Raw genomic sequence first — 22,570 nt, 5'->3', positions numbered from 1 at the left:
GGCCAGCACATAGCAATATAATTGATTTTTTTTTTTTAAATTTATTTGACAGAGAGATCACAAGCAGGCAGAGAGGCAGGCAGAGAGAGAGGAGGAAGCAGGCTCCCTGCCGAGCAGAGAGCCCGATGCGGGGCTCGATCCCAGGACCCTGAGATCATGACCTGAGCTGAAGGCAGCGGCTTAACCCACTGAGCCACCCAGGCGCCCCGCAATATTTTAGAAAGTTTAAAATGTATTTGGGCAAACACCCCTGGACAGAAGAAGGAAGTGAAAGGTTTAATTGCAGCTACTCAAGCTCCTTGGCAAATTTGCCTCCCTCACCACGGAGTGGCAAACGAGGCAGTGTGTGTTGGTGCCTTTATATATTCGAAGGCAAACACTGAAAAGGTCATTTTCCAAAAACTAGATTCAAAGTGGGGTTTTTTTTTTTGTGAGTAAAGACTAAAATTAAAATCTTTGTGGCACCAACTGATATATAACCTACAAAATAAAAAGAAGTATTTGAAATCCTAAAAAAATCATTTTTGAAAAGACTAAAATCATATACTGCTACCTGGAACATCCCTTAAACCCGCCCAAACTATTCCGAATAATGAAGATGGGAGTTCTTCCTGGATACTTTACACAGGAGGCCACCGACGGCAGCAGGGACACGGGGGCGGGCTCGACGCCAACTCCTACCAGCTGCACGACCTTGAGCAAATCACTGCACTTCTCAGCCTCAGTTTCTCACTCTGGAAAAAGCTGGAATGCTACCGCTTTGCACCCGCCAGGACTCAAAGACGCCTGTGCGGGAAGCTCTCGGGGAATGACTATTCTTATCCCCAGCTGTGGGTTGAATGGGTCCAGCTAAAAATTAGTTCATGCCTTAAAAAACAAAAAAAAAGGGCCAATCATACTTAACAACCCAGAAGGTTCCAGTGCTCCAAGCCACCGTTTCCAACCAAAGGGCTGTGAGATTAGAGGAAAACGGCCTAAGCTGAGCAGAAAGGCACCTTGGGCAGCGGCGTGGAGGGGAGCGAGCACGCGCTCTGTGCGGCACTGCCGCGGGCGGAGGGGGCAGCGCTGTAAAGGCTGGACTCTGGGACCAGAAGCCTGCAGGAGTCTCCTGGCACCACTTCCAGCAAGGAGAAATCAGAGCTCTAAGTTAAAGCTTGAGGTCCCAGACACCGAGATGGACCATTTTTGAAGCAAAGATTCTCAAATGAGGATAAGCCCGTCCCTGGCAGCCTGGAAGCCCCAAGGGGACCTGCGCTGGGGGACAGGGGGTGGGGTGGCCAGAAGCCCCAGCGGAACCCAGCTCCAGCTCTCCCCTCTGCAACCGCCAACTCCCCTTCCTTCCTGGTGCCGAGGAGAGCGGTGCCCCTTAACAAACGAGACTACCGCGAGACCGCGTGCGTCGCAGGGAGACAGCGCGCAGCCCCGCCACATTCCTTCCACCCCACTACCCTGGCTCATCCTCGAGCTGCTCCTGAGAAGTCTCAGGGCGGGTGGCGGACGACAACAAAAATAACAACTTGTGGCTGACCTAACCACTTTTAATTTTCATCTGGCCAGACCAGAAGTTTCCAAAGGGCTAACTACAGGTAACAGAAAAGGCAAAAAGGCTGTTCATCTAATCCGGAACAAGAACTGGCCACATTCTGAAGTATTTAAAAAAGGACAGTCACCCCCAATACGAGGACTTCTTACACTCGTGCCCCGCCCCGTAACTGATTTACTTACTCCTAACCGATTCTCTAGGCTCGGTGCGGCACAAACCCGAGCCAGCCTTTGGTTAGTTCCAAGCCCAGTGCAGAAGCCCCTCACCCCAGCACACGGAGGAGAGGGAAAAGCAGCCAACACGCTACCCCAAGCCGACAGCTGAGCCACGGGGTACAGGTGGAAGAAGGAGGTTCTGTGCATCTTTACAAGAGAAGACGGGTCTGGCCCCCAACAATTTGCAACTTGGTGCCTCTCTTGTCTTCAGCTTTGAGTCCCAGTCACCACGGCCAGGGACTCCAGAAAATCCTCTTCAGCGGTTGGTTCTACACATTCTCAAAATGCAAAGACCTAACAAGAGAGGCCATTCCAGGCTCCAGTCTCTCTCAGCACCGCCACTGTCCAATTAGAGACGTGACAGTTTTCTGTGATCTGTTCTAGGATTGGGGGGTGGGGGGGGTATAACGGAGATGAGCAGGAGAGCAACCCCCCCACACACTTTGTATACACTGTCGGGATGAGCGAGATCTCATTCCGTTTGGTGCACAAAAGGCAACCTTTACAGAATAATCAGAAAAGACACACACACTACATTCAGATGATTATGGAAAGAGATCGCCTACTGTGGACCCTAACTGGGTGCGGGGATCACGTTTCCTGCTCTTTGAGTCCAAAAGAGCAGCTTCAGGACCAAGGAGAGACTTGCAGAGTCAGGCCAACAAGTTCTCTGAACTTCAACGACCATCAACTTTATGCCCACTTTTAGGCCATGGCTTATTAGCACTGCCTCTCTCTTCAGGGGGTTTCTGATTATCTTTTCCTTTTTACAAAACTCTTCTCCCAAACCACCAAGACCTTCTGGCTTCTTACTCATTCTGTGCGCTGCTCAATTGAACTCGACTTCTCCTGAACAAAGCCCCACATATCTCACCGACTGTCTGTTCTCAACCGAATGGGTGTCCAGCCTGCCGCAGAGCTGCCCTCCTAATTTTCTGGTTCGCCAGATTCTTCAGGAATGCTTCCTTTTGATGTGTGTCCTCGTCTCCCTGAAGTATATCCTCCAGTAACCCCCTCAGACAGGGTAAGTGTGACATAAAACGGATCCTTAGGTGTCTACAATGGCCACTTTCCTGCCCTGTATTTGACTGACAGCTCTGCTCGATCAAGAATGCTGTTTACAGGGGCACCTGGGTGGCTCAGTGGGTTAAGCCTCCGCCTTCGGCTCAGGTCATGATCCCAGAGTCCTGGGATGGAGCCCCGCATTGGGCTCTCTGCTCAGCGGGGAGCCTGCTTCCCCCTCTCTCTCTGCCTGCTGCTCTCTGCCTACTTGTGATCTCTCTCTCTGTCAAATACATGAAATCTTTAAAAAAAAAAAGAAAAAAAAGAATGCTGTTTACAGAAACTCTGCCTTACAACTCTCAGAACCTGGCTCCACCGTCTTCTAATCATCTACTGCGGGTCGAGAAAAGTCTCATTCGGATCAGGTGGGGTTGCAGGCGGCCCTGAGGCAGGCACAAGGCCACTCAGGGAACAAGCAGAAGCTTCTGTTTGCCAACAGTGACACGCACCTCCCGAGCGCAGGGCTGAAACCCCAGATCTTCTGTTCAGGAAACTGGGGACAAGCTTTCAGATCAGCTGCCCCAATTCAGCAGTGAGGGTAAACAACGCCAAGGGTCACCACACCTAGTCACGTCTGCTCACTACCCCCAGGTTCCTGCTCTCTGCGAAATCCCGCCCCAGCCCTCGGCTCCTACACTGAAATCATTCCGCAACAGTAACTCAGAGAAATGGGCCCCGTCCCTCTCCTGGACCTTCTGAGCACGCCCTTGGCTTCTGTGATGCCGTCTGCACTTCCCTAAGCCACCGCGGTTTGTCTGAATGAGCCCTGTGTCCTGCTGCTGGTTCCCTCAGCTGCCGATCGCAGGGTCATCCCCAGACTGTCCTCTCCGAAACCGCCGTCTCCACACCATGGACGGCCACGCCGCTCTCAGCCACAGCCACAGTGCAGATGAGTTAGCCCTGACTTACCTCCTGACACCTCCAAGTCCAAAAGGGATGACTAACACCTAAAACCTAACAATGTCCACCCTGAGCCCCAAACCAGCAACCCTCTTCCAATCTCACGCCAGTTGAAGCTTCGCAAGGCACTGAGCTTCCATTCTAATTCCCCTTCCTGGAGACACACAGCTGGGGTGGTTCTCCATCTCTTCCACCATCTCCTGACACCCTGATCTCATTTATTCTATCTGTCTGGCCACTGCAATCCCGGCTCAGGCCTTCAGGACCTCTTCCACTCGCTGTCTGTGCTTGTGCCAACCCAGCCTGGAGAGAGCAGACATGTCATTCCCTCCACATCAACCTGATGGCAGAGCCCTCTCTACAGTTCACACCCCTCCGGCAGCTGTCCATCGCGCACTAAAAACATCCACAGATGTGGGGCCAGTATTCAGAGAACTCAGTGATCTCTTACACTTCAACTATCTTCCTATAGGCAGGCATCCAAATTCCCAGCCAAACGTACTTATTCTTCTCGGAGCGTACACCAAATGGGTGTGGAGCATCTCCCTTTCCACTGCGCTCACGCCACACTAGCATTGGGCCCACCATGGACACCCCCTAACTCCCCCACCTCAGTGTTTTTCAGGGCTCAGGTCAGACGCCATCCCCTCTACAAGGCTTTCCTTGACTCCTGCCTTCCATAGTTCTATCCGTGGAGACTGCAGCCTCTACCCTCGATAAACTCCAAAGACATTAACAAGAGATGACTAACTTTAAAAACACACGACAATACTAAACACTGGCATGCAATTCGACTCAATCTGCCCCAAAACTCTAACCTCACTGCTGATTCTATCTACAGATTCCGTTTTTATTTGTACGGGGGTTGCGGGTGGAGGGGGGAGGATCATGGAGTTACATAGCATACCCGTACTTAAAATATGAAAGCCAACAAAAGCTGGGAGACACAATGTCATGAACAAAAGGACAGAAGCCTTAACATTTTTTGTTCAGCCGTGGTCAATCAGAAATAAATTCAGGTGTAGTTTCCCTATGGCCGCAGTTTCACGGGATAGGAGAAAAGGGCACAAAACCCTTTGTTATAATACCCCTGACTCTGACACTTGGAGAAACTGAGGCTCCAAATGGGAGGAGGTCACCCACCTTGTTTTTCTTTTTTGGCAGGGCACACTCCAGGGCCTCCAGCTCTTATCTACTCCACTCTGCTCGCAAGACAAAGACAGACAAGGGCGCCCCTGCTCTGTTTCTAGATGGGTGGGATCACAAAGAGGTCTCTCTTCCTCATCCTGCCCTTGCCTAAATGTCCTGGCTATTCCAGGCTCTGTGCAACCGGGGGTGGGGGGGGGGGGGGGGGGGTGGGGGGGCAAACTCCTCCGTCTGCCCCAGAGCTGATGAGTTCATTTCACATTTTATTGAAAATGGTCTCTGAGCATGTTCTCATGTCCTCACAGAAACTGCCCAACAGCGCTGGGGAATAAATACTACAAAAGGGGAGAGAGGCTTCCGCGGGAGCCCTGCCCGCTTCAGGCAAACAAGCCTCCGGACCTTCCCGACTGCCCACCTTGGTCGGTCACAGGGGCCTCCACCATAAATATTTGATCTCCTCCTGTCATGCCCGCTTCAGTGAGCCAAAGCCCGGGAGCGTAACTGATGACACGCTGGAGAAGGATCTGAGGACTCCTTCACGGTCAGCTCTGCCCACCCGGCTCCGAGCCAGGCCCCGCAGCTTGCTCCAGCTCACAAGGCGTCCAGCTGGTGTGAGGACCCCCCATTTCCAATCAATCTCTGTGCAATTTTATGTATTCACAAGCAATTATGAGCTACGGAATTAAGAAGCATTTGCCTCACCTCACTGTCTGCCAGGATCTAAAATGGGGCCACGCACATCACTAGCAGAGTTACCCCACAAACAAAACGAACTGCTTTTGTTTTCCCAAGTTTCCCCGGAGCAAGACCACCAGCCACCACGGTAACTCATGCACAAGGAACACAGCTGCCGGCTCTCAAGTACTTTCTATAATTAGAAAGAAAGGAAAGTTCTGAGGGCTTACCTAGCGAATTCTGCCAGTTGTTTGGGGTCTGAGAGGTCAATGCCAGGTATCCCTCCAGGAGGAAGCTTCTTCCCTGTCATATACTCTGAATAATCAGGAGGGGAGTTCTCTCCAATGATCTGCTCTTCAACCACTGTCTCATGGTCAATATCTTTTTTTTCATCTGAAACACACCATAAGATTGATTATTTTAGTGGAGGAAAAATGTGTATGGGGGCAAATACATTCTAAAAACTATGAAATGTGCTTTCATTAGCAGCTTTGGGAGCGGATGATTTAGAGCTGCTAACCCAACTTCTTAACCACCCAGTCTCTCTCCTCAGTCTCCTGAAATCCTGTTTCTGCTTCAAGGTCACCAATATCTGCGATGCCAAACCCAGCAGACGTTTGCGCTCGTGCTCCTCAGCCTGGCGGAAATGTTCCCCCTCCTGACTCGGCAGCCACTTGCCTGGTTCTGCTCCCACTTTTTGAACTGGCTCCTTGGCAAGCTTCCTTGCTTCTCCTCCCACCACTCCTCAGAGTTCTGTTTTCTGTCCACCCTACACATTTTCTGTTAGCCAGCAACACAGCGGCGCGGACTCGAGTCTGATGCCCCAGCCTCCGCCCTGCAGCCAGCCTCCTGCCTTGCCCTGCAGCCCTCCCTCTCGCGGCTCTCCCCTCACTCTTCCATCCCGCTCTGTGGTCTTTTCAGCTCTTCATGCTGATCCCATGACTCGTACGCAGGCAAGTTACAATCACAGCAATGTGATTTTCGTTGGCCTCTCCCACTAGACAGTACGTGCCAAGAGGACAGGAGTGCTTGTCAGTTTCTATCTCCAGGTATCCCCAGAGCCTGGTGCAGTCCGCACAGAGCTGGCCCTCAACAGACGCGTCTTCAAGGAATGCAGGACATCTCTACTTGTACGGCTATTGTCACAAATCCAACAGGCTAAAAAAAAAAGGGGATATGGATCCCCCTAATTAATCTCCTACACCCCAAACACCAAATCCTATTGGTTTTCAGAACGTCTTCGCCCTTTGTCCCACTGCCATGAAGTTAGCTCTTAGTATCTCATACCTCAACGACTAACGTAATTTCTTAACTTACCTTCCCCATTCTGTTCTCTGCCGTAATGATGCTATAAAGGACCAACTGATACAGAAAATGCAGCTGATATATTTCCACCTCCTACGAACCCTTCAGAAGTGTAAATTACACTTGGCCTCCTGGGCCTCCTGGGCCCCCTGTGCCTGGGTCCCGTTTACACGGCTAGCCTGGCCTTCCATTTCTCCTAGGCAGGAGCCCTCCATAACACAACCAGGCCGTGCTCCTCCCAGGGCTTGTTGACTCTGCTGCTCTGGCCTCAGCTTCTTACCTTTTCCTTGAACTCCTACATTAGGTCTTGATAACGACACTGACAAACTAAATCATGCTGTTCTGAATTTTGGGTGGCCTTGCCTCTTACGCTGGGGTCGAGTGCCCAGAGGCCCAAACTGGTTGGTCTACAACTATGCAGTGCTGAAAACAGAAAATAAAGACGCTCCGAAGTGTTCCCTGCTGACTGAAATGTCCTGCTTCTCCATGAAAATGTTTCACAAAGGGCAGGAACAAACAGGACTTTCTGAAGTGAAAATTGGCTTATTCAATTCTCACCCTTCCACCAGTGTTTAAAAAAAAAAAAAAAAAAAAAAAAAAAAACAAGAGTAATGGGGCGTCCGGGTGGCTCTGTCAGTTAAGCATCTGACTCTTGATTTCGTCTCAGGTCATGATCTGAGGGTATCAAACCCTGCATGGGGCTCCGTGCTGAGCGCAGAGTCTGCTGGACATGCTCTCTCCCCCTCCACCTCTGCCCCCATGTGCACACGCTCTCTCTCCCTAAAATAATTCTTAAGACAAAAACAAAACACAAGACCAAAACCAACCAAACCAAACCCTACAAGGGACATCACAAAAAATGATGTCTAGCTGCTTATCATCAGGTTCTCTGACATCAGGGTACGACGGCAAGTTAAAGACAAAATGTTGGGGGTGTCTGGGTGACACAGTCAGTTAAGCCTCTGACTCCTAGTTTCAGCTCAGGTCTCGGGGTTCTGAGACTGAGCCCCGTGTCGGGCTCCGCACTCAGCCCCGCTAAGTAAATAAATAAAATTTTTTTTTAATTTGACAGAGAGATCACAAGCAGGCAGAGAGGCAGGCAGAGAGAGAGGAGGAAGCAGGCTCCCCGCTGAGCAGAGAGCCTGATGTGGGGCTCGATCCCAGGACTCCGAGACCATGACCCGAGCCGAAGGCAGCGGCTTAACCCACTGAGCCACCCAGGCGCCCCAATAAATCTTTTTTTTTTTTAAAAAGGGCAGAATGTAGGTTCATTTGATTCAAGTGGTCATTATGTTCAATCATGCAGATGAAAAACAAAGAACAGGATACTTTTTCTTTTTTAAAGATTTTATTTATTTGACAGACAGAGATCACAAGTAGGCAGAGAGGCAGGGAGAGAGGGGGAAGCAGGATCCCTGCTGAGCAGAGAGTCCGATGGGCTCTGAGACCATGACCTGAGCTGAAGGCAGAGGCTTAACCCACTGAGCTACCCAGGTGCCCCAGGCATATGATACTTTTAAATTATAAATGTCTCTCCTCCCACCACTCATTTATTTTTCAAAAATTTTATTTTAAGTCATCTCCTACACCCACTGTAGGGCTGACCCTGAGATCAAGAGTTGCCCGCTCCACCAACTGAGCCATCCAGGACCGCCCCCTCATTCTGGAAAACATTACACGTCACTGCCAGGAATCAGAGGGCAGCAGCATCGCACTGAATGGTTACTGGGCAGGCAGTTTTCATTACCGCGCACAGCGCCCGAGAGGTGGCAAACTCGCAAGTCCACCCAGTCCACCCTGCACAGGAGAAAACGGAGGCCCAGACAGGCGGTGCAGCTCGCTATGGGCTAATAACTAGTCAGCCAGGGGCCTCGTGAACACAGGAAGCCTTCCTCCCGGCCCCGGGTCCTTCGCTGTCAAGCCCAGCGGCCTTTAGTTCCGAGCCAGAACGATCTCTACATCCCGGTAACCTCCGTACAGACCACACAGCCCAAGGAAACACAGCCAGATCATTCACGAAGGGCAGGAAACGTGGTTATTGTTTGTGACAAATGTAGTTAGCGTTTGTGACAAGGCCAGGACTCTGCACTGTAACCAGGTTTTCTCTCGGGGCTGCGGTGATCCCCTCACCCTCCAGCCTTCCCCCTGAGGAGCAACTACCACCACGTCGCCTTCCAGGTGCTCCAGAAATGCTCGGGCGGGCAGGGGAGCTGTTTTTCCGCCCTGACTTTGGGTACTTCCGACGGAAGAATGGAAGCAAGGCAGAGGGCCCCTGCCTCTGCGAGGAAGCTGTGATGACAGCCGCGTCTCCAGTAAACTGGGACACATTCCGGGATTACCGACTCATAGACTAGGGGCACCACCGGCTGCCTTCGGCTCAGTCATGATCCCAAGATGCTGGGATAGAGCCCCGAATGAGGCTCCCTGCTCTGCAGGAAGCCTGCTTCTCCCTCTCCCACTCCCCCTGCTTGTGTTCCCTCTCTCACTGTGTCTCTGTCAAATAAATGAATAAAATCTTTAAAAAGAAAGAAAAAGGGGGGCTGCCTGGGTGGCTCAGTGGGTTAAGCCTCTGCCTTCAGCTTAGGTCCTAATCTCAGGGTTCTGGGATCAAGTCCCACATCAGGCTCTCTTCTAGGCAGGGAGCCTGCCTCCTCCTCTCTCTCTCTCTCTACTTGTGATCTCTCTTTCTGTCAAATAAATAAAATCTTTAAAAAAAAAAAAAAGAAAAAGAAAGAAAGAAAGAAAGAAAGAAAAAGGGATCACAGGCTAGCTCACACTCCCTTGCAGTTCAATACCTATTAACTGAGGGCCTCCTTGCCTGGCACTGTGCCAAGGCCCCAGAAACAAAACAAAGCCTCTGCCCTCAGGGAACTTTTATTCTAGTGGGCGAAGCTGTCTTAGCTCAGGCTGCTCTAACAAAATACCAGACTGGGGGCTGTGACAAGAATTCACCCCTCACAGTCTTGCAGACTAAGGTGCCATCCAATTCAGTTCCTGGTAAAGGCGAGCTACCCTGGCTTGTCAACAAACCTTCTTGCTGCGCAAGGGCGGGGAGACGGATCGTCATCTCTGTCTCTTTTTACCTAAAAGGGCACTAATCCCACCAGGAGGGCTCCACCCTGGTAACCCAATTACTTCCCAAAGGCCCCACCGTCAAACACCTTCACGCTGGAGACTGGGACTTTAACTCATGAATTCTGGGGGGACACAAACAAGTCAAATGAGGAAATGCTTCCTGAGGCTTGAGACTCAGTTCTTAGACCCAACGTTCAACAACGTCAAGCACCAGACACCAACGCCAGCACAGTCACCAACATCAGCACAGTCACCAACATCACCACGAACTATAATACGTGTAAGGAGTGAGTCTAAGCAGAGACTGACAAGTTTTATGATCCCCAAGTACCGCCAGTGAGCCCGACCCAGCCTGACAACCTTCCCACCACCACTTATGGTTTCCTTCCTATTATTTTATTTTTTATTTACACACACACACACACAGAAAATCTCAAGCAGTCTCTACACCCAGCAGAGCTGATGTGGGGCTAGATGTCATAACCCTGAGATCATGACCTGAGCCGAAATCAAGAACTGGACACAACGTAATGAGCCTCCCAGGTGCCCCCTCCTTTTTACTGTTTAAACAAATTCTGGTTAAGCAGACATGAACACAATAGTTATCATTTCAACCATCTGTGAAATGTCCAATTCAGTGGCATCAGGTACACTCACAATGCTGTATACCCATCACCACCATCTATACCCGAGACTCATAGTCCCCAAGAGAAACCCGGTACCCAGGGACACCTGGGTGGCTCAGTTGGTTAAGCGGCTGCCTTTGGCTCAGGTCATGATCCAGCGTCCTGGGATCGAGTTCCACATCCGGCTCCTTGCTCGGCGTGGAGGCTGCTTCTCCTTCTGCCTGCCTGTGCTTGCTCTCTCTCTCTCTCTCTCTCCGACAAATAAATAAATAAAATCTTAAAAAAGAAAGAAGCCGGGTACCCACTGCAAACCTGCCCCGCTCCCCGGTGGCCTCTATTCTGCTTCCTGTTTCTACAAATTTGCCTACTCTAGGTACCTTTAAAAAAAAAAAAAAAAGATTTTATTTATTTATTTGACAGAGAGAGAGAGAGAGATCACAAGCAGGCAGAGAGGCAGGCAGAGAAAGAGGGGGAAACAGGCTCCCCACTGTGCAGAAAGCCTGGTGTGGGGCTCGATCCCAGGACCCTGGTATCATGACCTGAGCCAAAGGCAGAGGCTTTAACCCACTGAGCCACCCAGGCGCCCCTCTAGGTACCTTTTATAAATGGAATCAAACAGTATTTGTCCTTTTGTGTCTGGCTGACCTCACGTCTTCAAGGTCCACCCATGTACTAGCATGTACAAAACTTCATTCTTTTTCACAGCTGAATAATATTCTTGTATGGACATAACCACATTTGGTTTATCCACTCATCCACTGATAGACATAGGAGCTGCTTCCCCCTTCTGGCTGCTGTGAATCATGTTATTATGGACAATGGTGTGCACAAAGGCCACCTGTTTTTAGAAACAGCTTTACTGAAACACAGCCATGCTTGTTTGTTCACAGTTATCTTTGGCTACTTTCCTGCTGCAATGACACTGGCATTGATTAAGTGCTTTAGGATAGCCTATGAAACCTGTAACATTACTATTTAGGCCTTTACAGAAAAAAAGCTTATTGACCTTTTACCTATATGATGGAATTCTACTTAGAAAACAGGATTTAAAACGATAGTGGAAATTTTTCTAGTGAAATAGGAACAACAGTGAGATTACCCAATGATGGGATTTACTTCCAAAAGAGACATCAACCTGTCTTTAAAACAGGTTAGAGGGGCCCCTGGGTGGCTCAGTGGGTTGAGCTTCTGTCTTCAGCTCAGGTCTTGATCTCAGGGTCCTGGGATCGAGCCCGCATCGGACTCTCTGCTAGGTGGAGAGCTTGCTTCCTCCCCTCTCTCTGTCAAATGAATAAATAAAATCTTTAAAAAAATAAGACAAAACAGGTCAGATTTGAGTTCTATTTTAGAGGAGGACTACACAAGTCTGGGTAATAAATGAGAGAAGGGGGGTAAGGTGGGAGTAAAAGGATGTTAACTATGCCTTCTAAGTTTCTGGGTTGCACTTTTATTTTTTTATTTTTTAAAGATTTTATTTATTTATTTGACAGAGATCACAAGTAGGCAGAGAAGCAGGCAGAGAGAGAGAGAGAGGAGGAAGCAGGCTCCCTGCGGAGCAGAGAGCCTGATGCAGGGCTCGATCTCAGGACCCTGGGATCATGACCTGAGCCGAAGGCAGTGGCTTTAACTCACTGAACCACCCAGGCACCCCTCTGGGTTGCACTTCTGGGGGAAGGTCATGGGCCAAGCAGGAGAGTTAGGGGGGAAGAGACCACGTGCAGCAGAGGACCTGGAGTTCCCTTCTGATTTGAGGGGCCTGGGAGACACCTTGTGGACAGACAGACCTCAAGGAGGTACTTGGATATGCGAGTGTGGGGACAAAAGAAATTGAGGTTGAAGAGGAAATACATACATCACTGGCACATGGCCTATATTTAAAGCCAGAGAGATAAATGGTATCTACTGAAAAAAAATATACAGACAGAGAGGAGAGGGTTCAGAACGAACACCTGGGTAACTGCAACCCCGAGGGAGACCGCAAAGAAAAGTCTAGATGCTTTGCCTCATGACTACTGAACTCAGTGACTTACCAAGTGAAAGTGATGCACCGTTGAGGCCGTCCGTCCTGAGTACAGACAATAACCACATGGTCCGTACATAATGTTAAAACCAAAATAAAACTGATTAAAGACAATCTGCTTTTGATGACCACCACACATACACCTACACTTCTGAACGTGATCCAATACTCTTGCCTTAAAAAAACTTTTGTTGGGTCTTTCTAGATAATTGCCCTGTACTTTCGTAATATGTTTCAACTTCACATTACCACTTCTGTTACTTATTCCTTCATAAACCGCATATGCCAGGAAAGTTCAATGAGTGAACTCTTTGAAGACCAGCACACAGAAATCATCAAAAGGGTCATTAACTACTCAACAGCACAATGTCAGGAAATAAACTATTTATATAGATAAAAATCATATTTTGAAGAAAGCTGCTTGAGAAATGACAAAAGATGTTTGGTTTTATGGTCAGAGAAATTAAAGACAATGTTTGCCTTCTTCTAGTTTTTTGGGGGTTTTTAAAAAAGATTTTATTTATTTATTTGACAAAGACACAGCGAGAGAGGGATCACAAGCAGGGGGAGTGGGAGAGGGAGAAACAGGCTTCCCGCCCAGCAGGGAACCCAATGCCTGGCTCCATCCCAGGACTCCAGGATCATGACCAGAGCCAAAGGCAGATGCTTAAAGACTGAGCCCCACAGGCGCTCTAAGAAAACGTTTTAATGAGAACTTCTCGTCACATCTGGATCAGGTGATTCCAGTACTCACTAACACTGGCTAAAGGCAGACAACCTACAACAATCGGACCAAAGTAAAATGGCCTTAGCTGGAAGATATGGAAAAACAAAATCTAGACAGTGCCACCTATAAATGGGGCACACATTTTGTATTCAAATGGTTTGGAGGCAGGGGATCCTCTTTCTGCCAACCACAGGCACCCTACGCCAGACCCCTCTGTTCCACTCTCCCCACCCTCCTGGGCTTAAGGGGGACAGTAGGTCCCACACTTAATGGCTGTGAAAGAATGCTCAACTTTTGCTGGAGGAGAGGAAGCATGTAAAGGACATGGAAAATCCTGAGTCACCTTCTATTAGGTTACATTTTCAATCTTTGGCTCTTCTAAGACACCACGTGAAATTCTGGACACCACACTGGCTGGAATCCGCACTGTGACCCGGTGGTCCTCTTCATATAGAAGCCGTTTACCTAAGAATTCAGTCCTCAGAAAAGCTTGATTTCCCTACAAGTTTTTCTCATTGTAGCTAGAATCCGTTATCAGTAGTATGCTTTCCTTTTTTATCTCAACTGCCAGGAAACTCATGAGGGTTGATCCTCACACTTCCTTTTTTCCTGTGATCGTGATTTTCTATTTTCACCAACTCCTGTATTTATTTACCAACTACTTACTTACACATGGGTTGGCTAGATTTTGTTCCCCCGCACCTTTCGTCGTAGGCCATCAGCTTTGGTCTGACCTTTCTGGGAGACCACGGCAAAAACGACATCACCAACCCACCGCTGCCCTCACCCAAACCTTCACTGGGGAAACCATGGCGGGGGGTGGTGCTAACTATTTGAGATTCATTGCTAAGCAACAGGCAGAGATCACAGGCTGTTTCCATGTTTCCCCACTAACAGAGACCTTAGGACAAGATACTATCCTTTACTGAGTACCTGCGTCATGCTAGTAACTGTCCTATTCCTGAACACAGACAAAACCTCAAAGACACTAACTTCATGTGTTTGGCTTAAGAAACAAGCCCCAGGGGCGCCTGGGTGGCTCAGTGGGTTAAAGCCTCTGCCTTCGGCTCAGGTCATGATCCCAGGGTCCTGGGATCGAGCCCCGCATCGGGCTCTCTGCTCAGCCGGGAGGCTGCTTCCTCCTCTCTCTCTGCCTGCCTCTCTGCCTACTTGTGATCTCTGTCTGTCAAATAAATAAATAAAATCTTAAAAAAAAAGAAAAAAAAAAAGAAAAGAAACAAGCCCCAGAAGTGCCAAGTCATGTACCTGAAGAAACGCAGTTAAGTGGCAGATCTAAGATTTGAAACTAGGATCGACTGTGCAGTCCATGCCTTTCCTAAAAAGGGAACACTCCTGCACACCCTCTCCTCACCCTTTATACTTCTTTTCCACCTATGTGGTCTGGGACGAGGGTGGTACTTGGGTCACTAGGCTGCGATTCTGCCTTACTGCGTCATTTCCGTATGCTGATCGTTCACCCAGTTACGGACCGAGACTCTTCTAAATGCCTAGTGCCATCCGAAGGCTGAGGGTCGCAAGCCCAAAACTTACTCCCTAGAGGAAGCAGGAAAAAAAGCAAGACAGCTTCAGACACTGCTACGAAGAGAATAAAACAGGAGTTTTATTAGGAGTGAGAGTGAGAGCGGAGGACCAGGGAAGGCCTCCCGAGAGTGGAGATGTGAACGCGGCAGCACAAGAATGGGACATCTGGGGCCGCCGCACTGAAGGCAGAGGTTAGAGCAGAGAAGCAAGCCCAAGGACGGAAAGAGGGCTCGTCAGGTTGGAGCACGAAGGGAGGGGAGGGAGGAAGGAGGAAGGAGGGAAGGAAAGCAGGGGCCAAATCATGAGTTGCTCATGGTAAGGCCTCTGGACTTCAACTGAATGTGATGCGACATCTGCAGGCTGTGTGTGTAGGTGAAGACACAAAACACGGTATTTACCCTTTTAAAATCTACAGTTCGGTGACATTAACTATATCTACGCTGTTAAAGGGGTTTTCAAGCAGAGGAGTGAAGCCATCTGATGAAGTCTTAGAAAATTCAGGAAGGTAGAGAGAGTGTACGCCTAGATTCCCCAGACATGAAATCCAGAAGTCTGTATGTAGTCTTTGTTAAGAATCTATAAAAATTGGGGCACCTGGGTGGCTCAGTCTGTTAACTGTATGACTCCTAGTTTCCGCTCAGGTCATGATCTGGGATCATGAGATCTCGCCCCACGTGGGGCTCTACACTCAGCACAGAGTCGGCTTCAGATTCTCTCTCCCTCTGCCTTCTGCCCCACTCATGCACTCTAAAATAAATAAATCTTAAGAAAAAAAAAAAAGAATCTGTAGCATCTATTTAATACAGGAATCCTATGTATTAGCACAAACTGTAAGTGAGCTGCTGGCAAAGTCAGAAATGAAAAGCCAACTGTCAATCTGGAGGAGCAGCAGCAGCTTCTCTCCCTCAAAGTTTCTGGGTGCTTAGGAGCTAGAAGACAAAAGGAAAAGAAGGAAAGAGGACTGAGCAGAGAACTGCAAAAAGAGAAAGACACTTCGGGGTGTTTTCAGGCGTGATCCCTTGTGAAACACTAGAGATTCTGTTCAAGTCTGCGGCTCTCCTAGAAGAGACAGGGTCTGGGCTCCAACAGAAGAGCAACGGCAGCCTCCTTCCCTGCTCCACGCTTCTTATATCTAAGGGAGATCATTGATATAAGAAAGGAAAGTCCTTCACAACCACTTACATTGTCTTCATGTTAATCTTAAGAGCACGGTGCAACCTCAAAGGCATCGAATGATTATCAAGAATTTTACTCAAGGAGAAAAAAAAAAAGAATTTTACTCAAGAGCTCCTAAAACCTCATTCAGCAAGTCACGTTAAAATTTAAGAGTTCTGTTTTAAGAAAGTGAGTACACTGGTTCCTATGGTTATGTAGGAGTTCGGGAAGAAGTTCTTTTTCTAAAGGAAGTCATTTTACAAGGGCACGGAGGTCAGAAGTTAAGATACTCCAAGGCAAGATACTTTGGTCAGCGCCATCGAAAGTGGAAATCTGATGCTGTTACTAATGTGATTACCGGAAACCACTGGGCCTGTTGTTATTGACAATTAATCACAAATTAAACAGAATGGGACCCATTAAAACGCGGCACTTGGGAATGGGAACGGTCCTCTCATGGACTGTAATGAAGTCCTCCCCACGAAGGAAGGTACAAATGCATATGGTATGGTCAATTAACTTCCAAAACCTCCACATGCCTTCCGGATATTCTGCTAACAGTAACGAAATTAATGTTACTGTCAACCTCCCAGCAGCGTTTCAGATGCCAAATTTTACAAATACAAGGTTTGAATGTTTACCCAACAATATCAGAGAATACAACCCACTGGTAAATACTCAGATTGAAAAATTATAACAAGTTTTCGCTTTCTTATGCTCCTATGGGAAGAGCAGAGCTCATAAAATGGTGCCCTGAGAAGAGCGGATCAGGAGTTAACAAAGGAATGAAAATCCAAGGAAATGTCCCTTCTAGTCATTGTTTTTGCTAATAACCTGTTACAGGACCCTAACCATCTCGGCCTTAAGCCCACCTTACTAAACAAACTGCAACAACAAAAAACCAGGAAGCTTTTGGAGAATAAACACCCAGGAGTCTAGCATACATTTTTGAGTTTATTACTTTATTCTCTTCCAAAGTCTAAAATGCTAGCCAGTAGGTAAGGGTCAGGAGCCCTGACCTCTTCCTGATAGGGATTTTCCTTTCCCACGAGGGGGGTCAGCCGCTGCGGGTGGGAGGGAAGAGGACAGGCGAAGCACCTGGAGTCCCGCAGCACGGAGTCTGCGTCAGCGAGCCGGCTTCCAAAACTTCGGGGTCAGGAATCAGGATCTCGGACTTAAACTGCCCTATGTAGGTCACAGGCTTGACAAGATCACTTGGCGGGGCGGAAGCTGGGGGGGGGGGGGGGTTGTTCTGCAGCTTGGCTCTGTGGGAACTTATGTGCATGGCAGGTCTAGCTAAGGATAAACAGGTAAAGGAGGAAGAGGTGGAAAACCCGCACAGGAGTGGCCAATGATCAGGACTAGTAACTTTTAGCAAATTTGAGTTTTCTGAATATAAAGAACTGACAAACAGTTAAATACTTTTCAACTTTCTTTCACTTTACTGATTTTAATATCGATGGTCTCTGCTGGTCTTAGAGGTTTTGCTCAATCCAGCATGAAGCACTTCTGTATTTGGTCTAACAAAAGATAACTAAAATACCAACAGCCTTGAGTGAAGGTCACGATTTCCAAATACCTGCAACCTCGGGGCGCCTGGGGGGCTCAGTGGGTTCAGCCTCTGCCTTTGGCTCAGGTCATGATCTCAGAGTCCTGGGATCAAGCCCCACATTGGGCTCTCTGCTCCGCGGAGAGCCTGCTCCCCCCCCCCACCCGCCTCTCTGCCTACTTGTGATCTCTGTCAAATAAATAAATAAAATCATAAATAAATAAATACGTGAAGCCTCAGATTTTACAGCCTTCTTAGGTTTCTCTCCAAACTAAATGTTTTACGGGCACCTGGGTGGCTGAGTCAGTTAAGCATCTGACTCTTGATTTCAGCTCAGGTCATGATCTCTGGGTTTTGAGATCGAGCCCCAGATCAAGCCCTTCGTGCTCAGCGGGGAGTCTCTCTCTCTCTCTCCCTGCCCCCTCCCACAGGTAGGGGTACTCTCCCTCTCTAAAAAAAATAAATTAAAAGAAAAAAAGCCCTAAATGTTTTAAATACTCAGGTTTTATCATGAGCATCCCTATCTGTCCATGATTAAGCGGTTTAGTTTATAGTGAGCTCTTTAGAACAGTATCAGTCCCATATGATGACAATCTAGGGGAAAACATACAGGAGACTGTGCCCTACATCAGGCAACATGGAAATGTTCATTCATCATGTGCCAGGAAAAGACCCCAAAATAATCAAGGGCCTTAAAACAGTGGATTAAGCATGTTTAAGACACAGCTGAGGTGTGATGAAACACCAAAACACGCTCAGCCTCACTGAGCCTTCATCTTCTACACAAAGACAAGCAGGTCCTGCTCTAGTACCTACACTACGGAACCTTACTCAGCCTTAAAAAGGAATGAAGTACACTCGACAATGTGGCTGAAACTTGCACACCGGCTAAGCCACAGACACAAGCCCACAGATGGTTATGACTCCATTTAAATGTCCAGAATGGGCAAAGCCAGGGATACACAAAGTAGATTAGTGGTGGCCAGGGGCTGGAGGGCGAGGGGAAATGGGGAGTGCCTGCTCATGGGTATGGGGTTTCTTTCTGAGATGGTGAAAATACTGTGGAATTAGCTGGCGGTGACGGCCACACAACCTAGTGAATACAGCACAAGCCACTGAACTGCGCCCACGAGAATTACATCAGTTAAAAAAGAGGAAAGAAAAAAGCAGATCCACTAGATTCCTTTCCCGTTATTCCATTAAAGAGATGCCAGTCACACAGACCACTGTGACTCTGTGGGCAATTAGAGCAAGACAGCACACAAGCAAAAGAAACCCATAAAATCCAAAGATTTGGTTTCCACGAACGTGCTGGCTCCCACTAAGTTTTTTTAGCCTAGAAACTAACAATAACTAGAGTCCTGAGGATACCCGTGTACAATTTTTTTAATAAGGACTTCAGGGAACTGAGCTTAGACTTGGGCAAAACGGTCACCTCACAGCTCATTCCCATCCAAAGGACTGTGCTGTGAAACCACAGTGGCGTTCAAACCCTTCTAGCCTGGGATCGGATGAAACGGAGTCCATGAAAGCACTGAGCATACTGGCTACCGCAGTCAACACACACACCAAGAAATTCAGCTTAACAATTAAACTGCTTTGATTTCTTTACCTACTATCAATTACCTCCTCATTTTAGTTCCTAAGATTCCACTATATTCAGAACTTGAACTTGGGGCGTGCATAGTTAATCACCAACTATTAGGCTTCTCTTTGGTAAATAATTCCAAGCCACAAGGACAAGGAAGAGGACTAGTTCACCACAAAACATGTCTGAGGAATCAGGCCTTACTATGTTATTGCCACCAAATATTTATAACTACCTTTAGACACCGAGTACTCTGGAATACGCCAGGCAACTAACTCTGCAAAGAAATGGACATTAAAATAACCCCACACTGTGCAACTCTGTAAGAAGCCACTTGCACAGGGGAAATAATGATTTTGAAATGCTGACTTAATTGTAAATTAACTCCCATTAGGCCCCTCAGACCTTCCCCCTTGCCTGGCTGACTCCATACCCATCACCTCACCCAGTGAACCCTCCATTACCAGGTTTTCTGGATATGAATCAGGCGAGCAATTTGATAAGATCGAATACAGAAAATTTAAAACACCCTAGGTTTCTAAATTTCTATAAAACCAACATGTCCTCACCATGAGATAAAGCAAGTTCAGTTTTATAGTTAAGGTATCTTTCTATCAATATCTCATTTCAGGGGCGCCTGGGTGGCTCAGTGGGTTAAGCCTCTGCCTTCAGCTAGGGTCATGATCTCGGGGTCCTGGGATGGAGTCCCACAGCGGGATTTCTGCTTGGCGGGGAGCCTGCTCACCCCCCTCTCTCTCTGCTTACTTGTGATGTCAAATAAACCAATAAAATCTTAAAAAAAAAATCTAATTTCAGATGGGACCCTGAATTCAGCGAAACTCAGCAACAACCGATTGGCCCAACTCTTATTCTGCATATTAATGGAAAGAGAAGACTTTCGGTTCCAACACCACGGGTGTGCACGCTACCAACTCTCCGGAAGGTATTCTGATAACCACGAAATAAGTGGGCAGGTTTCGCCTAAACACGCACCTTCACTGAACCCAAACTGCTCCGACTTCCACGAGCACTCAGAAACGCAGAGCAGCAGCCCTCCGCCCCGCCGGCCCGAGTCCCGGAGCCGTACAATTACGGTAGCTCCCCGTGGGCTTCCTTCAGCAGCCGAGCCGGCCCAGCCTTCCCCTCGCAGTCAGCCATCCATTCATACTCAAGGGTCATCGCAGTGTGAGGCTCCGTCCCGACAACTGACGCCACAGCCCTACGGTGGGGGTTTCCTACAACTTAGAACTAGTGTAAGCCCCGCAAGCGCTAGATCACCGGCGCCGGCAGGATCACTCGCACGTCCCTCCACTGCCCCAGCAGCGGAACCAGGTGACATGTGCATCAAGTACCAGGACGCAGACTCGCAGCGTCCTAGGCCACGAAGCAAAGAAGAGCAGACTTCAACACGCAGACAAGTCCCCTCTGCCCTATTTTCTCCGGCCTTCCAGAATCTTTCTCTTCCCGGGAAAGGAAGCGGACCGCCTACATGCACAGAAAAGCGAGCGGACACTTGAAGTACTCGGCTGCATTAATTCGGGGACAAACGTCCCCAGCTGGGCAGCTCACCGACCCGTCTCCACAGACACACACTTAAAGACACTCCCCCAAACGTAAAGCGTTCACAACAACCTACAAAACCCCGCGGACCCGCTTCCCACCGTGCCGCCGGCGGGGAGGGGAGCCCGAGGCGAGGACCTCGCCGGCAGCGCGGGACAGGCCCTGCCGGCGCGGAGCCCGCACACGCGAGCCCTACGTGCCGCCCAAGTCCCGCCCCACCCGGCGAGCGCGGGGAGCGCGGGGAGCGCGGCCGCTGCAGGGTCCGGCCTGCGCGCCGGGCGTGGGAGCGGAAGGCGCCTCTCAGGAGCAGCTGAAAGTCCGGGGAAGGGGGCGGAGCGGGCCCCAGGTGCCCCCCACTCCAAGGACGGCGGGGGAGCTGGGGGGAGGCGGCGGCGGGGGGCTGCCGGGCCGGGCGTGAGGTCCGCGCAGCCCCGCTGCCCGCGCGCCCCCGGGCCTCGCGTGGAGCCGGCCGGGCGGGGGCGGCGGACAACGGGCCGGCGGCCGTCCGTTGGCCCGAGCGCGCCCCGCCCCGCCGCGCCGCCCGGCCCCGCCCCGCGCCGCGCCGCCGCCCCGCCCGGGGAAACTACGCCATTGCGGCCTAGCGGGCGGCGCCGCGTCTCCCGCCGCCATCTTCGGCCCGCCGGCCCGCCGCCCGCCGCCCCCGCCGCGGCCCGCCATCTTTTGGGGCCGCCATACTTGCCCTGCGAAGAAGATGGCGGCGCCCATCACACACATAAAACATGGCTTCCCTTCAAAACAAAAACATCCCGGGGGCCGGCGCGCGCCGGCGCTCACCTGAGGACCACATGGTGACCGAGAACTCGCCCTCCAGGGTCTTGATCTGCACCTGCTTCTGCTCCCACTTCTTGTTGCCCGCGTCCGCGCCGCCCGCCGCCCCGGCCCCGCCGCCGAGGTAGCCCTTCTTGCCGCTCTTCTTGCCGCCGCCCTTCTTGACGCGGCCGCCGCCCGACGACGACGAGCCGCCGCCGCCGCTCTTGCCGGCCGCCGCCACGGTGACCAGCGTCTGCTCGATGTAGTCGTCGTCGCCGCCGGCCGGCGCTGGCACCGGGATGAGGATCTGGTCCTCGAAGCCGTCCTCGGCGCGCAGACCGTCCGAGTCGTCGCCGCCCACCACCTCCTCGCGCGTCTGCACCAGGATCACCTCCTGGTGGTGGTGCACCTGGGTCGGGTCGTCGGTGACGAGCGGCTGCAGCGCGATCATGGGCGGGTGGTGGTGGTGGTGGTGGTGGTGGTGGCCCGCGTGCCCGTGGCCGCCCCCGCCGCCGTGGTCGCCGCCGCCGCCGTCCTCGTCGTCGTCGTCGTCCTCCTCCTCTTCGCCCACCACCGTGGTCTCGATGGTCTCCACCGGGATGGTCTCCACCTCGATCTCGTGCAGCTCCACGATCTCGGCCGGCATCTCCGAGCCATCCGTGGCGATGTAGAGGGTGTCGCCCGAGGCCATGGCTGAGGGCTCCGCCGCCACGGCCGCGGCGGCCTCGGCTCCGGGGCTACGGGCGGGCAGGCGAGGAGGCGGCCGGCCGTGGGGAAGGAAGGCAGAGGGAGGAAGGCGGCGGGCGGGCGGGCGGGGGGAGAGGGGGCGGGCGGCGGGGGGAAGGGGCGGGCGCGGCGGCGGCGGCGGCGGGCTTCCCCGCCTCCTCGCCTCGGTGCGCCCCGCGCTCGCTCGGCCGCTGCTCGCCCCGGCGCCCCGCCTCGCCGCGCCTCGGCCGCCCGCTCTGGCCGCGCCTCCTCCCGCCCTCCGGGCCGGCGCTCCGCTTCCCCCTTCCTCCTGCGCCTCCGCCTCCTTCCACACAAATACCAACTCCTCACCCCGAGCCCAGATCTCGCCGCCGCTGCCGCCGCCACACTCCGCTCAGGCTTGGCC

At 50.8% G+C, this 22,570-nt stretch overlaps 1 protein-coding gene across 5 annotated transcripts in view; it reads right to left on the bottom strand.

Moving 5' to 3' along the window:
* YY1 (YY1 transcription factor) overlaps window positions 1-22,299 on the bottom strand; it is a 32,317-nt gene extending 10,018 nt beyond the window's left edge. For all 5 annotated transcript variants that reach the window (XR_007128487.1, XR_007128486.1, XR_007128488.1 and 2 more), the window contains exons 1-2: window positions 21,484-22,299; window positions 5,772-5,934 (exon numbers count right to left, since the gene is read on the bottom strand). Coding sequence is in view for 1 of the 5 variants with exons in the window: in XM_047735594.1 (XP_047591550.1) it covers window positions 5,772-5,934; window positions 21,484-22,150 (830 nt within the window). In the remaining 4 variants the exon portion in view is untranslated. The remainder of the gene's footprint in view (window positions 1-5,771; window positions 5,935-21,483) is intronic.
* Window positions 22,300-22,570: the final 271 nt, after the last annotated feature.

The sequence above is a fragment of the Lutra lutra genome, chromosome 7 (assembly GCF_902655055.1).
Source record: "Lutra lutra chromosome 7, mLutLut1.2, whole genome shotgun sequence".
Classification (NCBI taxonomy): Eukaryota; Metazoa; Chordata; class Mammalia; order Carnivora; family Mustelidae; genus Lutra; species Lutra lutra.
This window is presented reverse-complemented; position numbering and strand designations above follow the sequence as displayed.